The sequence below is a fragment of the Onychomys torridus genome, chromosome 2 (assembly GCF_903995425.1).
Source record: "Onychomys torridus chromosome 2, mOncTor1.1, whole genome shotgun sequence".
Taxonomy (NCBI): domain Eukaryota; kingdom Metazoa; phylum Chordata; class Mammalia; order Rodentia; family Cricetidae; genus Onychomys; species Onychomys torridus.
Window position 1 is genome coordinate 16,997,829 of NC_050444.1, and position 13,424 is coordinate 17,011,252.

The 13,424-nt window shown below is 39.6% G+C and overlaps 1 protein-coding gene across 1 annotated transcript in view; it reads right to left on the minus strand.

Annotated features, from left to right (window-relative positions):
* Positions 1-13,424, minus strand: part of Necab1 (N-terminal EF-hand calcium binding protein 1) — a 152,222-nt gene that overhangs the window by 42,695 nt on the left and 96,103 nt on the right. Inside the window, exon 6 of the mRNA XM_036178394.1 lies at positions 3,332-3,468. Coding sequence (XP_036034287.1) covers positions 3,332-3,468 — 137 coding nt within the window. The remainder of the gene's footprint in view (positions 1-3,331; positions 3,469-13,424) is intronic.

Below are 13,424 nucleotides of genomic sequence, written 5' to 3' on the forward strand. Positions count from 1 at the left end.
GCCTGGGGCTGCTAGAAGAAAGAGATGTTTTCTCTGGATTTCATCTTTCCCAACAAGTCTGTATCCCTTGATTTCACAACTATTAAATTCTAAAGTAATGTTGATGCTGAAGGGGAAGAAAATTATTATGACACAGGGAATGTTAATGAAACCTGCTGTTTACAACTTGACTTTGTAGGGCATCATGGAATCCTCCTTTGTAATATTAAAAACGGAGGAGTTTTATAAATTCTGTTTTGGTTTCTCTTCACTTTGTTCTTCTCTGCCTCAAATATGTGCTATATACAGTTACAAGACTAATTTTCCTTTCATTTCCTTGGCTTCATTAGATTGTTTTTTTATAATCACTAATGAATGAACCACCAATGCACCCAGCTAGCTTTTACGGTCTTCCAGATAGCAGACAGATTGGTCTCCTCACTGTCCCTAATATGATGCTCACCTCCATTCATTCAACATGCAGAGGGGAGACATGCAAAGTCCCTGCCATCTAGAAATGCAAAGACTAGTGGAGAAGATGAGTTAGCACAAGGCTGAGTTAATGAAGTGGGAATACAAGGCACAACCAGAGCACTTGTTCTGGGATGTGAAGATGTGAGAGTCTGCTCTGCATGAAGGCTTTAGAGACAAAGAATTGTGGAGTGAAAAAACAAGCTTGGAATATCTAGCCAGGTGACAGGTATCCAACATGGGGTGAGCCAGAGCACAGTTCCCCAGTAGAGAATATTATCCTCCTTCTCAAAGTCCTCCTAAAGATCCAGTTCAAGGATCCCCAACCTAGGAAGCTTTTCCAAGGCTGTTTTGATTGATGTCTTGGAACAGGACAGCCTTTGTCTTAATGTCATTCTGTCACTGGTCCTGATCCTGGGGTCTCTGCTCACATTGGCCTTTAGTGACAGCAGGTAGAAAAGGAGATATAGCCTTCTAGGTTAGGGCTAATGAATGCTTCCTTCTGAGTCACCAGAAACTTCATAATGGATATAACAGGCACAAGCCCATAGTGGTATATTTTTTCTACTTATTTTAAAAATTAATTTATTCAGAAACTCCTGAGAATATCTCAGAATGTAGTGGGTCCTGAGTGTCCTTAGATATTTTAGTGACATTCCAAATCACCGCACTCTCCACAAGGACAAGAGACCTGTGAGGGATCCCATTATTCAAGCAGTTTGCGGGCTATACATCTAGAAGTAAAAGGTTCATTAATCCTTTGCTGTCTTCTATTTTTCTTAAATTCTGAATTACTTTGTTCCTTCTCATTAAACACAGCTGCTATTCAGCTTCTGGTTGCAAGCATAAGCTGAAAGCAAGCCTAACCCAAAACAATGGTTCGTTAAACATTTGCTGTGTGTGTGTGGTGCTGTACAGGGCCTGTGTTTGTAGGCAATAACGATAGAGGGGGGAAAATAGAACCCAAAGAAGGAAGGAGAAGAGGCAGTGCTGAGGCTTTCCTAAGTCTCTTCTCAGGTGGTTCTAAAAGGACAGAGTTTGGTTCCACAAGATCCCAACCAAAGAAACAATAAGGATCATCATTTTCTCACCAAGAACAGGAAATCAATTTCATCATGTTTTAAGGTATCCAGTTATCTTCTCAAACTGGAGGAAGTGGGTTGCTGATTTCCTAAAGTGAATTTCTGTGCCTTGCTGTTTGGTATGGAATCACTCAACACAGTGAAAAGAAAGTATGAGTGTGAAGAAGGGTGCACAGATTCATCAAATGGTGCGTTCCAAGGTTCATCTGTGGTACCCCAGTCTATTATCAGCATAGGCTCACTGTATTCTGAAGTTATAGGCATTCTATTCCTGGAACTTGGCAATGCTCATTCATCTGACATGGTACATGTGGCTGAAAATTCCATGATATTATGGAGATGTCTTGATAACCATGTGTCCACTAATTTGTCTAGAAAAATTGGTCTTACAGAATAAGCTGTCACCATCTCATTCAAAACCCTTACTGCACAAGGTGAATGTTTCATAAGGCTTAAAGTGATGTCTTAATCCAGGTACGACAGAAGATCAAGAGTTTTGCCCTTGTCGATGTTGCAAGGCACCGACAATCACCTCTGTAGCATATCCAGTGGTTTGAGTTATGCTGACCTCACTTCGTCTGCTTATAATACCATCTTCTCATCAGCACTAGCCCTTTATTATATTGTTAACTTTCTTCTTAGTGATACATACTGCTAACCTTGGCTCCTAAATCTCTCTCATTATTTACTTTTCTCCATTTTAAAAATAATCTGGCTTGCTTAATTAAAGCCTAATCTTTCCAATATAACCAAATATCATTTGATCTATTAAGGCTTTTTTGATCATTGCCATATTTTCAAATTATACTGATTTTGAAGACTAGGCCATTTAACCATATTTAATATTTTACTGTTCAGAAACCCATTGGCAAGTTATTTCCTTTTCTCTGTATTTATTTTGTTGTGCCTTACAGTATAGTTTTAGTAACCATGTTTTATGTATAATAGGTCTTAGCTCCTTAAGGATTAATATCTTGTTAAATATTTATTAATATCATCCATATTAGCTTTTAAACTCTTCTTTACTTACTACATTCTCAATTCACATTTGTTGAATACATGACAGACCACATAATAAAAGGTGAGATTTTTTTTCCCCAAAGCAAATACTCTAGAGAGGTACTTGGCATTGCTTTAAAATCTATTAATTCATGTAATTAGCTTTCTCTAGAATAAGCAGAATAACCCCTCAACTGCCTTTCCATAAGTACAGCATCCAAACACAAGGTGGAGCCAGAGGAGCCCTGAAGAAGAGGGGGAAGAAGAATTATAGGAGCCAGAGGGGTGCAGGACACCACAAGAACATGGGCCACAGAATCAACTAAGCAGGCGCTCATAGTGGCTCACAGAGGATGAAGGGACAGTTAGGGAGCCTGCACAGGTCTGCACTAGGTCCTCTGCATGTGTGTTATGGTTGTGCAGCTCGGTGTTCTTGTCAGACTCCTAACAGTGGGAGTGGGGGTGTCTCTGACACTTTTGCCTGCTCTTGGGATCCATTTCATTGTACTGGATTGTCTTGTCCAGCCTTGATGTGAGGGTTTGTGCCTAGTCTTATTGTGTCTTGTTATGCTGTGTTCATTGATATCCCTGGGAGGCCTGCTCATTTGGGGGAAAGGGGAGAGGGGACTGGGAGGAGTGGAGCAAGGGGAGGCTGCAGTTGAGATGTAATGTATGAGAGAATAATAATAAAAAGTACATGTAGTATACTTTCATAGTATAAATAGTATAAAAGTATAAATAAAAGTAAAAAGTATAATACAAAAGTATAGCACAATCAGAGATATAAAAACATCAGTTGCCTTTCTTGGCGTGTTTGCTCCTCAGTAGTTTCCATGGCACATTCCAAAGAGTTCTGGAGAGACTGCAACTGATTTAAGGTCTCCTTCAACAGAAATCGAGTGACAAATTGTTCCAAGTTGGAGGCTTCTTGGTAGTCCTATGGGTTACAAAACAAATGTAATTAGAAATCAGTAGAGACAAACATCCAGGAATAGATTTTCCCTTCAAGTATCCATCACTTTGAGACTAATCCCTGGACGGGAGAGTAGAGAGAGGAAAGAGGCTTGGAAGTCTGTGGTAGGACGCTGTCCACCTGCCAGAGGCTGAATCTGACAACAGACTTGTATCACTTCTCATTGACCTGCCTAAAGTTTACTGAGCAAGGACAAATTCCAGCATAATTAAGTAATATATATCTGTAGGAAAAGAAAATGTTTCTGGAAAAAACGTTGGAGTGTAGCTAACTTGCTTTGTTCTGTTTTATATAAACAATTACCATGACATCATATATTTTCTCTTTCAGCCATGTATCAACAAGTGCCTTAGTTCATTCTTGATGCAATTATCATGCTTTTATCTGTATTCCAGAGAAGGCAGAGAAATTAGGTGTAGTTATTTTAAAATCTGGAAAATGTTAGGATTGGAATATTTAAAGACTTTACTCAATCTGTTCACGTCCTGCTCAGCCATGCTGAAGACAGCAGCTAACTTCTATCACAAAAATTCCTTCTATTCCACCGGCCACAGGTTGCCATGGAGCTAGTAATGGCATTTACACAGCTTCTCAAGGCAGATGAGTAAGCTCTAGATCAGTGGTTCTCAACCTTCCTAATGATACCCTGAGACCCTTTAATGCAGTTCCTCGTGCTGTGGTGACCCCCAACCATGAAATTATTTTCATTACTACTTCATAATTATAATTTTTCTCTTGTTATGAATTGTAATATAAATGTATGTGTATTTTGACGGTCTTAGGTGACCCCTGTGAAAGGGGTCTTCAATCCCAAAGGGCTCAGGACTCACAGGTTGAGAATTATTGCCCTAGATACCACTAGCTGCCACCCTGTAATGTCTCAGGGAGACCCAAGGAAGAAAGCCAGGTTAGTAAGAATGCACTGGCAGCAGAGTCTCCCTTTCACTTTATAAGAAACCAGTTAAATCTGACTTTTTAGCATCCAGTAGTGCTGTGGTTTGAATCTCAAATGTCCCTTAAGGGCACATTTTGGATGTCTGTTTCCCAGTTGGTGGAGTTATTTTCAGAGGCTGTGCAAACTATGGGAGATGAGTCAGTTGGAGCCAGAGGAAGCAGGTCACTGGTGATCTGCCTTGAAGGTTATAACCCGTTGCTGGTACCAGCCACTACCAGCTTATTGGTTTACTATCATCTGAGAAGCTTCTGCCACATTCTCACAGTGCCATGGACTTGTTTCTAGGCTCTGTCTTCCCTACTCTGTCATGAGCCAAAATAAATCTTTCCCCTTAAATTGTCTCTGTCAGGCAGTCTTGGCACCATGATACAGAAGTAATTATTCAGGTGGGAAGGGTATAATTCAGTTCAGTCAATGAAAAGATTTATTTGCTTCTGTCCCTAAACAAAATGGTATTTTTGGGGGCTGGAGAGATGGCTCAGAGGTTAAGAGCACTAGCTGTTCTTCCAGAGGTCCTGAGTTCAATTCCCAGCAACCACATGGTGGCTTACTACCATCTGTCATGAGATCTGATGCCCTCTTCTGGCCTGCAGGGATGCATGCAGGCAGAACTCTGTATACATAATAAACAAATAAATAAATCTTTAAAAAATGATTTTTTCATGATGGAAAATACAAAGCCTAAAGGAATTATGATGATGATGATGATGATGATGATGATGATGATGATGTGCTGCCATGAATCATGATGTTCTGGGAAATTAGAAGGTATGGTTGCAAATCCAAACAAATGAAATATAGCTATTTAACCTTTTGGGACCTCATCTTTCTTGCTTGAAAATTAGGCTAAGTAACTCCTCCGACATGCAATACAAACTCAAAATATTCTGTGCATCTACTAATTCTAATTATAAAGTATTTGCTTGTGTCTTTCTGATATAAATTATTTCTTCCTGTCCACAAAATAACATCATAGAAGATTTCATTTAGCAAAATTTTCAGCTATCGGCCTTTAAAAAAGTCTATTCCTTAGAGTTGAAAACCCAGGAATTTTTCTTATCCACAAACCTAGCAGCTTCACTTAAGAATTCAAAACTGTCCTTAAACTCTACTTAAAAAAAAAAAATGCAATGTTCCATGCTTACAATAGACATAAGAACTTTGGATAAGTTGAGTTAAAATACACAAAATACCTCATTCGGATCTCAGAGATTACTAATTTTTGGCAGTCAAAGCTTCACAGAATTATTTCTCAGTAATTTTTTTTACAACCAAAGGAAGCTTCCCATTGACTGGATGTGTTGATGGAACAAAAGCACATTGGATTCTTACCCTGCAGCTGCTCTCATTTTACCAACACATATTTTAAAAATAAAATTTATTAAAATGAACTCAAGACACAATTGCACAGCCAGAGATTCTGCCAGCTCATCTGCATCTCAGTGTAAACTGTGACTAATCCCAAATAGGAAGGCAAGGTTTGTACTCAATTGCAGATAGCATTGAACAGTGAAGCTCAGTGAGCAATGACTACAGTGCCGGCCTTAGTTTTCTCAATTAAACGTTAAATATTTGTCACTATTATATCAGACTAGAAAAAGATTTTTTTTAAAAGTTAGCCAATGGCAATATTCCAGTCATTATTTTTTTTTTTAAATTTTAGCTTCTTAGACACAGGGAATACCATGTGTGTGTGTGTGTGTGTGTGTGTGTGTGTGTGTTATATAAACATATATATATATATATATATATATATATATATATATATATATATATATATGTATTTATATATATGTGTGTGTGTGTGTATATATATCGCCAAGGTAAATATTCACTTGATATTTTATTTGTCTTTGCTCTGCAGATACATGTCTACTCTAAACTTTTATGTTGATATTGTGTTTATATATATATATATATATATATATATATAAGACATCAGTGAACTTTGATACTTTAAAAATTATTAATTTTTCTTTGACAGTTTCACACACATATGATGCATCTTCATCAGTTCACCACTGACACACTTCTCTCTCAGAAATGTTGAAAGCCTGATATTGGCAAGGATGGGAAGTGAGATAAGGCTTTGGGAGATTAAGTTTTTTTAAATCAGTTACAAAGGATTGCTGCCGTGTGATGCTCTTAGGTATGAGTTGAACAAATAACTTGTCTTCTTTTAAAAACGTTAAGCTAATTTTTGTTAGCATACAAAGCAGTGCATTGCATGATGGTATTTTCATACTCCGCCTTCCACAGCTGGACCCCCTCAATACCCTCCCTTCTGACTCCATACCACATATAATTCTGCTATCCTCTCTTTCTCCTCCTCATCCCCTTGATAGTTCACCCGCCCCTCTATGGTCCCCTTTCTAGTCTCATTGCACACACACAAACACACCCAGATAGAACATGCAGCTTTTGTCTTAAAATGGGCTCTCTTGTGACCATTCCTGGGCACATACCCAAATGATTCTGAGTCCTGACACGATGCTGCACTATTCACAGGAGTCAGGAAACAGAACTGGTTGAGGTGCTCACCAACAGATGAATGGATAGAGAATCAGTATACATACACAGAAGGATTTCACTCAGCCATGAGAAAAAAATTACGATAGATGGAACAGGAGATCATTACTCTTAAGTGAAAAAAGGCCTTGATTTCTAACATTCCTGTTTCTCCTCCCAGGCTGACCGCACAGCACTGTCTTCATAGCCTTTACTGACCTGGACCCCTCACTTATTTTTACATAGTCGCTTTCCCTTCTCTGTGTCCCTGGAACACCTTTTCTTTACTTGGGGCATAGGCTTTGGCATTTTACGTTGTAATCTTGTGTCACGTTCTTGGGAGTAAAGATTCTATCTTTTTCTTCTCTGTTTCCCAAGTGTTCAGAATAGCTCCTGGCCCACACCGCTGCCCCTGAAATGGTTAAAGAGTGTGTGAAGAACAGGGAACTACACAAAGACCTTGGGAGCCCTGGGTGCTCTAGACTGTTGCAGTTACCAGCTGCCTCCTGCGGGCGGCTCTCGCGGGTACGTGCCACGGTCTGCTTTGCCTGGCCACGTGGTTCTGCTCTAAAGGGAAGTACAGCTTTGCTCTCAGCAGACTGTCCCCATTTCTTTCTTTCTTTCTTTCTTTCTTTCTTTCTTTCTTTCTTTCTTTCTTTCTTTCTTTCTTTCTTTCTTTCTTTCTTTCTTTCTTTCTTTCTTTCTTTCTTTCTTTCCTTCCTTCCTTCCTTCCTTCCTTCCTTCCTTCCTTCCTTCCTTCCTTCCTTCCTTCTCTCTCTCTCTCTCTCTCTCTCTCTCTCTCTCTCTTCCCTCCCTCCCTCCCTCCCTCCCTCTCTCTCTCTCTCTCTCTCTTCCCTCCCTCCCTCCCTCCCTCCCTCCCTCCCTCCCTCTCTCTCTCTCTTTCTTTTTTTCTTTCTTTCTTTCTTTCTTTCTTTCTTTCTTTCTTTCTTTCTTTCTTTCTTTCTTTCTTTCTTTCTTTCTTTCTTTTTTTGACCATTTGTTAGTCTTCTCTCCTTTCTTCCCTCCGGATTCCATGATCTGAGACTGCAGATCCAGGTGGCCTGCACAGATCCAGCCTCCTTCCCTTCCCCCCACGCACGCAGGTCTTCCTTTGGAAGGCAGTAGTAAAGAAGCAGACGGAAAATTAAATAGATAGCGAGCTGGGGAATGTCAGAGCCTGGACCTTTTATCCTCAACAAATGTATTGAGGGAGAAGTACAAAAGGCGATCTTTGCATTCCTGTCTCCCCAGAAGACTGGAGTGTTGGTATTTGATACACGATCATTTGAGCAAAGCCCAGTGTTTCCAAGAATGGAGGGAAGAATCTATAAAGCATTGATAGCAACTACCGGGTGTCTAGATTCTTCCTTCTCAGACATTGTCCAGTCTTCCTGGCTATTAGAAAGGTTGTGGAGAAAATGAGAGCTGATTCTATTTCTCAGATCTAAATGATTTTACTCAAGTCATTGGTAATTGAATCATTACAAGGAAATTGTTAGCCATATGCCCTTAAAAAAAAAAAATTTCCATTTTTGCCAAAATGCCAGCATCTCAATTTTAGGTTATTTATTTATTTATTTAGTGTGTGTGTGTGTGTGTGTGTGTGTGTGTGTGTGTGTGTGTGAGAGAGAGAGAGAGAGAGAGAGAGAGAGAGAGAGAGAGAGAGAGAGAGAAACTGAATCAGGGCGGGCTTGCATTTGTTCAAGTGAAAATCCCAGGGTTTGAAGCTAACTTGAAAATTGTGTTTCTTAGGGGACTGCCTGTGCATCTTAATTGTGAAATCATTTGTCAGCAAGTGAACACAGCACATCTGTATGATGGAGAGTGGAGAATTTGGTTATTAACCCAATATGCGTCATCTTGGTTAATCAGGAAGTTGGAGTATCAGACTTGCTTGTTTGTGTTTGCCATACGTGAAACGTAACCAAGTCAGTGGAATCCAGTCACAACGTCTCCTGCTGAGGGCAGTTGGCAGGGCTACTGTTTTTATCTGCCTCTGCAACAAGCCTCCAGAACCCACACCGCTCTGGTGTGAGACATCGTCTTTATTTTCAAACACTGTTCAGTCTTCCTGTCTATTAGAAATATTATGGAGAAATGAAAGCTGACACGATTTCTCAGATTCAAATCATGTTTACTCAAGTCACTGATAAATGACACATACATTGAATTATTGGGTGGAGAGTGTTAACCATTCATATGCCCTTGCAGGGAGGAAAGGGAAGTGAGAAATGTCATTATATTATAATCTCAAAAATAAAATTAAAAAAATCCTAAAAAATATTCTGAAGATGGCCACATGAGTTCTGATCTGTGCTTGCGCCACTCGACAATTATGAGAAGTTATAAAAGTATTCTATTTTTCAGCGTTCTAATAACTGTTAAGAATAGTTATCTCCAGCTTGCTTCAAGAGTCAAATGAGGAAAGCCACGTAAAATGCATGGTATGTTGTCTAGTTCATAGACTTTGATAAATGTTTATTATTTCTATTAATATCATGAAGGAGAATGTCATGAATTATAACCAGTAGCTCAAAATAAAAAAGACCTACATTTGTCCTCCATAATAACAGTATATATCAGAATTACTCCCAAGATAAATGCACAGTTGGCATTTGGTATACAGTGAGTTCCCTATGTAAATTATTTTTTAGAATTATTTATACCCATATTTTCATTTAAATAGTTGAATTTTCAAAAATCTTTTGAGACATAATTATACCATTTCCTCCTCCCCTGTCCTCCCTCCAAGCCCTCCCATTTATTCCTCTTGTTCTCTTTCAAGTTCATGGTCCTTTTTCAATTGATTGTTGTTACACACACACACACACACACACACACACACACACATACACACACTCCTAAAGAAAATCTATTCAGTCTGCATAATAGAGTTTACTATTACTTGCATGTATTTTTAATGGCATATGTGCTACTTCGCTTTCTCTAAGATACACACATTTCATGTATAGATGTGTTGCTGTATTTAAGCTATCGTTTATGGAATTGTCTTTGAGGAGTATGAAGTTTAAAATGTAGGGTTCTGTGGCAGGGTCAGAAGGTTTTTATACCGTTGACTTGCTTCTCACTAAGGATAAATACGTGGGGCACAACTGATCAATCCAGCCATGCTTCTAGTATTGCCTGTGACCTCCTCTGAACATTGTCTTACTTCCTTCTAATGAATGCCCCATTGTCCAGGATCTTCCCACAATTCCTTGTCTGTCTCTGACTTGACTAGGTTTTCTTTGCTTCGTTCTAGATTGTTGATGTGTAGTTAGATATTTTTTGCCTTCGTAAGTCTGTGCAGGCCTGACTTTCACTATCGAGGCTCAGTCCCCTGTTGAGTATCACAGAAGTATAGAAAGCACAACAAATGAGGATTGGGGAAGAAGAAGGAAAGTCTACGTGAGAAGAAATACAAATGAATGTCAATAAGCAATACCTTGATGGGAAAGAGGGAACGGGAAATACTTTAACACAAAAAGCAGCCAAGAAAAGAAACAAAGGTTGAGTGGAAGTGACAACCATGGAAGACAGAGAATAAATAGTCAACCCACTGACAATGTAATTCAAAAGAAGAAAATCGAATCTAGCAGAGGAATGGAACCCCAGGATCTGATGTTTAAGTACAAACCCCTGAAACTGAAGAGATTCCCCATGAAATACCTGCATGCTGCACGCAAGAGCTCTCAATTCAGAACAACACAGTAGAGCACACACGAGGTGTGATGGTGCACCAGTGAGGTTGAGGCAGGAGGATAGTGATTCTAAGACAGATTGGACCACATAGCAACACCCTGCCCCCCCTAAAAGGAGTAAACTTTCTTTGTGTGCATAGACACAAAAGAAATCATGCAACTTAAGAGGTAAACTCAATATCAAAACAAAAAAATAATGACTTTCAAAAAGCCATACTTTTGTGTTAGCAAAATATAACAAAATATTTGTTTTAAAAATAAAATGAGCTAAGGATTCCAGAAAAATTTGACTTCTATGATGAAAGTCTTTCTGTGTCCCATAGCCCAACAAACTCAATATTTGAGGACTCCGGTATAATAACATCACTGTGAACCTTTCGCAGGAATCTGGTAGACGACACCATAGACAGCCAAAATGACTTGAGAGTCTTCAAACAGGGATGATTTAGGTTCTAAGTATAGGCAAACTGGGTATAGAAGTAAGGCACAGGTTTTAGGCAGTGTGGATTTTAGGCTCTGTGTCATGTATCCTGCCTCCGGAGTATGCAAGCAGCCATAGAACCTTTTCAAATGATTGTTGTTACACACACACACACACACACACACACACACACACACACACTCACACACTCCTAAATAAAACCTATTCAGTCTGGCTGTGTTCATAGAGCACGCAAAATCAGTAGTTGGTAGAATCTGGCCAGGCCTGGACCTTGCTCACCCTGATTTGGGCATTCTGTGTCAAAGGCTGCCACTCTCAAAATACATGACTCACAGTCTGTGAGTGTAGATGAAAGGGCGCTGGAAGGCCCAGCCTTATCAAGTCAATGCTGAACTGGGTTGAGAATTTGAAGCAAACACTGAGTTCAGAGGACCCTGCTACCTTAGCGAGGTAAACATTGATACCTGAACTGTTAGCACAGTTTACCTGATCTGCTATAGATACTTTGAAAAGTAAGTAAATAAAGTCGACTGGGAAAAACTGCAATGTAAAAGTGATGCAGCAGATAGAAAATGCAGCCCGATCTGGTTTTTCCGGACTGAACACACCAGGATAAAGTCACAGTGAAAGGCAAGGAAGAGATGACCCGGGCAAGCAGTTTGCTGGTTACGCTCAGGGAAGGCAGGATCACTGCTCCTCCAGAACATGGGGAAAGGTGCCCAGGGTCACTGGTTGCTTTTTGTTTTTTGATCCCGGGAGGTGAGGGCTTATTTCCAGAGTGTTTGCCTTAAAATCATCAGGCTCTCCACTGATTAGTTCTGTTTGCCTATTGTTGTTTCATTCGACAATAAAAAGGTCAAGATGTGTGTAAGAACCAATCTGGTAGAGATAAGCTATCTTCATATATTTGAACAGCTGTGGGAATAGACAGATAGAGGCGATAAAATATGGGATTCCTTGGCAGACGGGCTAGAAAATGTGTAAACACTTCCCAATTGGTAATTTCTTTCACCCCTCATACGCTCAGCCTTCAACGGCTAGCCTGCATTTCTTTGAAGTGTAACACAGTACCAAATGGTGCATTTTTCAGTACGAAGTCTGCTGGCCTACATTCGTACATAAATTATGCTCAACTCACATTTGTTGATTATAAATTATTACCATTTTCCCCTGGTAAATCCAGTGCTTTCTACCTTACTGCTTACACATTTAAAAAAAAAATCCTTTTAAGCTCACAGAACAAGCATAAGACACCCCAGGGGCACCGCCTCTTCTTTGACTCCTGCTAATCAGCACTATGTCAGATGGAAACTGCTATTTTAATCATGCTGCTAGAAAGTCTTCAGTTAACTTCTCCAAGTCCCTGCATTTCCAGACAGAAATGCATTTTCAAAACACCGTATTTAATCTTTTTGCCTTCAAGACATAACATCCTTCTCTTTGATCTGAACAAGTTTTGAGACAGGACAAATATTTGAATATTAAAATACTGTGGACATTCTCCACCACCGTGGTGTCTGGGGAATAGTGGATACTTTTTAGACGTATGAGCACCTGCCAAGTTTTGAATTCTGCTTTCCCCTGTGGCTCATGACTAAAGAGAATACTCATGTACTTCACACCAAGTTTTCATTCACAAAAATAATAGCCCCAAGAATAATTAGCTTCTTCAAATGATAAATAGACAAGAATTTGGCCCAGTGGAACTTGGAAGGAAACAAAATGCTGTAGTACATTAAATATAAAACACTGTTAGTTATACAATGGAATATTACTTTGGTCTCTTTAGACAGTAATAGTATTCAGTCTGTTGAAACAGAAGACAAAATTTCTAATTGGAAAGTGGCAGTCTCCATATTTCATGGGTAACCAGCATGAAAGAACTGCATACAATCCTTCATTTCTGAAGTGAGGTGCACACAGATGGAAGACACTTGCTCCAGAACAGGAGAGTATGGCCATGCATTCTCTGCTGCTTACTATCAAGGGGCATGTAAAACACAGCAGCTTACTGATCACTTCAGCAGACTCCAGTCTCAGGAACCAGAGCAAGCCAAAGGGTATCGTTGTAAGGAAAGCTTTTCAGGGCTGTGAACAAGCAATTACAATGGAAAGGAAATATTTCCTAGATTGCAGGGGAGCTTCTGTTTAAGCAGAGGGGCGCAAGAAGACAGCATGATTTTCCAAACACACTGCTCTTCTGTAGAGAGACTTAAGTCATGTCAGTCTTGCAGGATTTTTTAGGCAAGGGTTTATCAAAGTCTATCCTATGATGAGTGTTTCCAGGCCGTCATGCATTTGTTTAATGATTTTA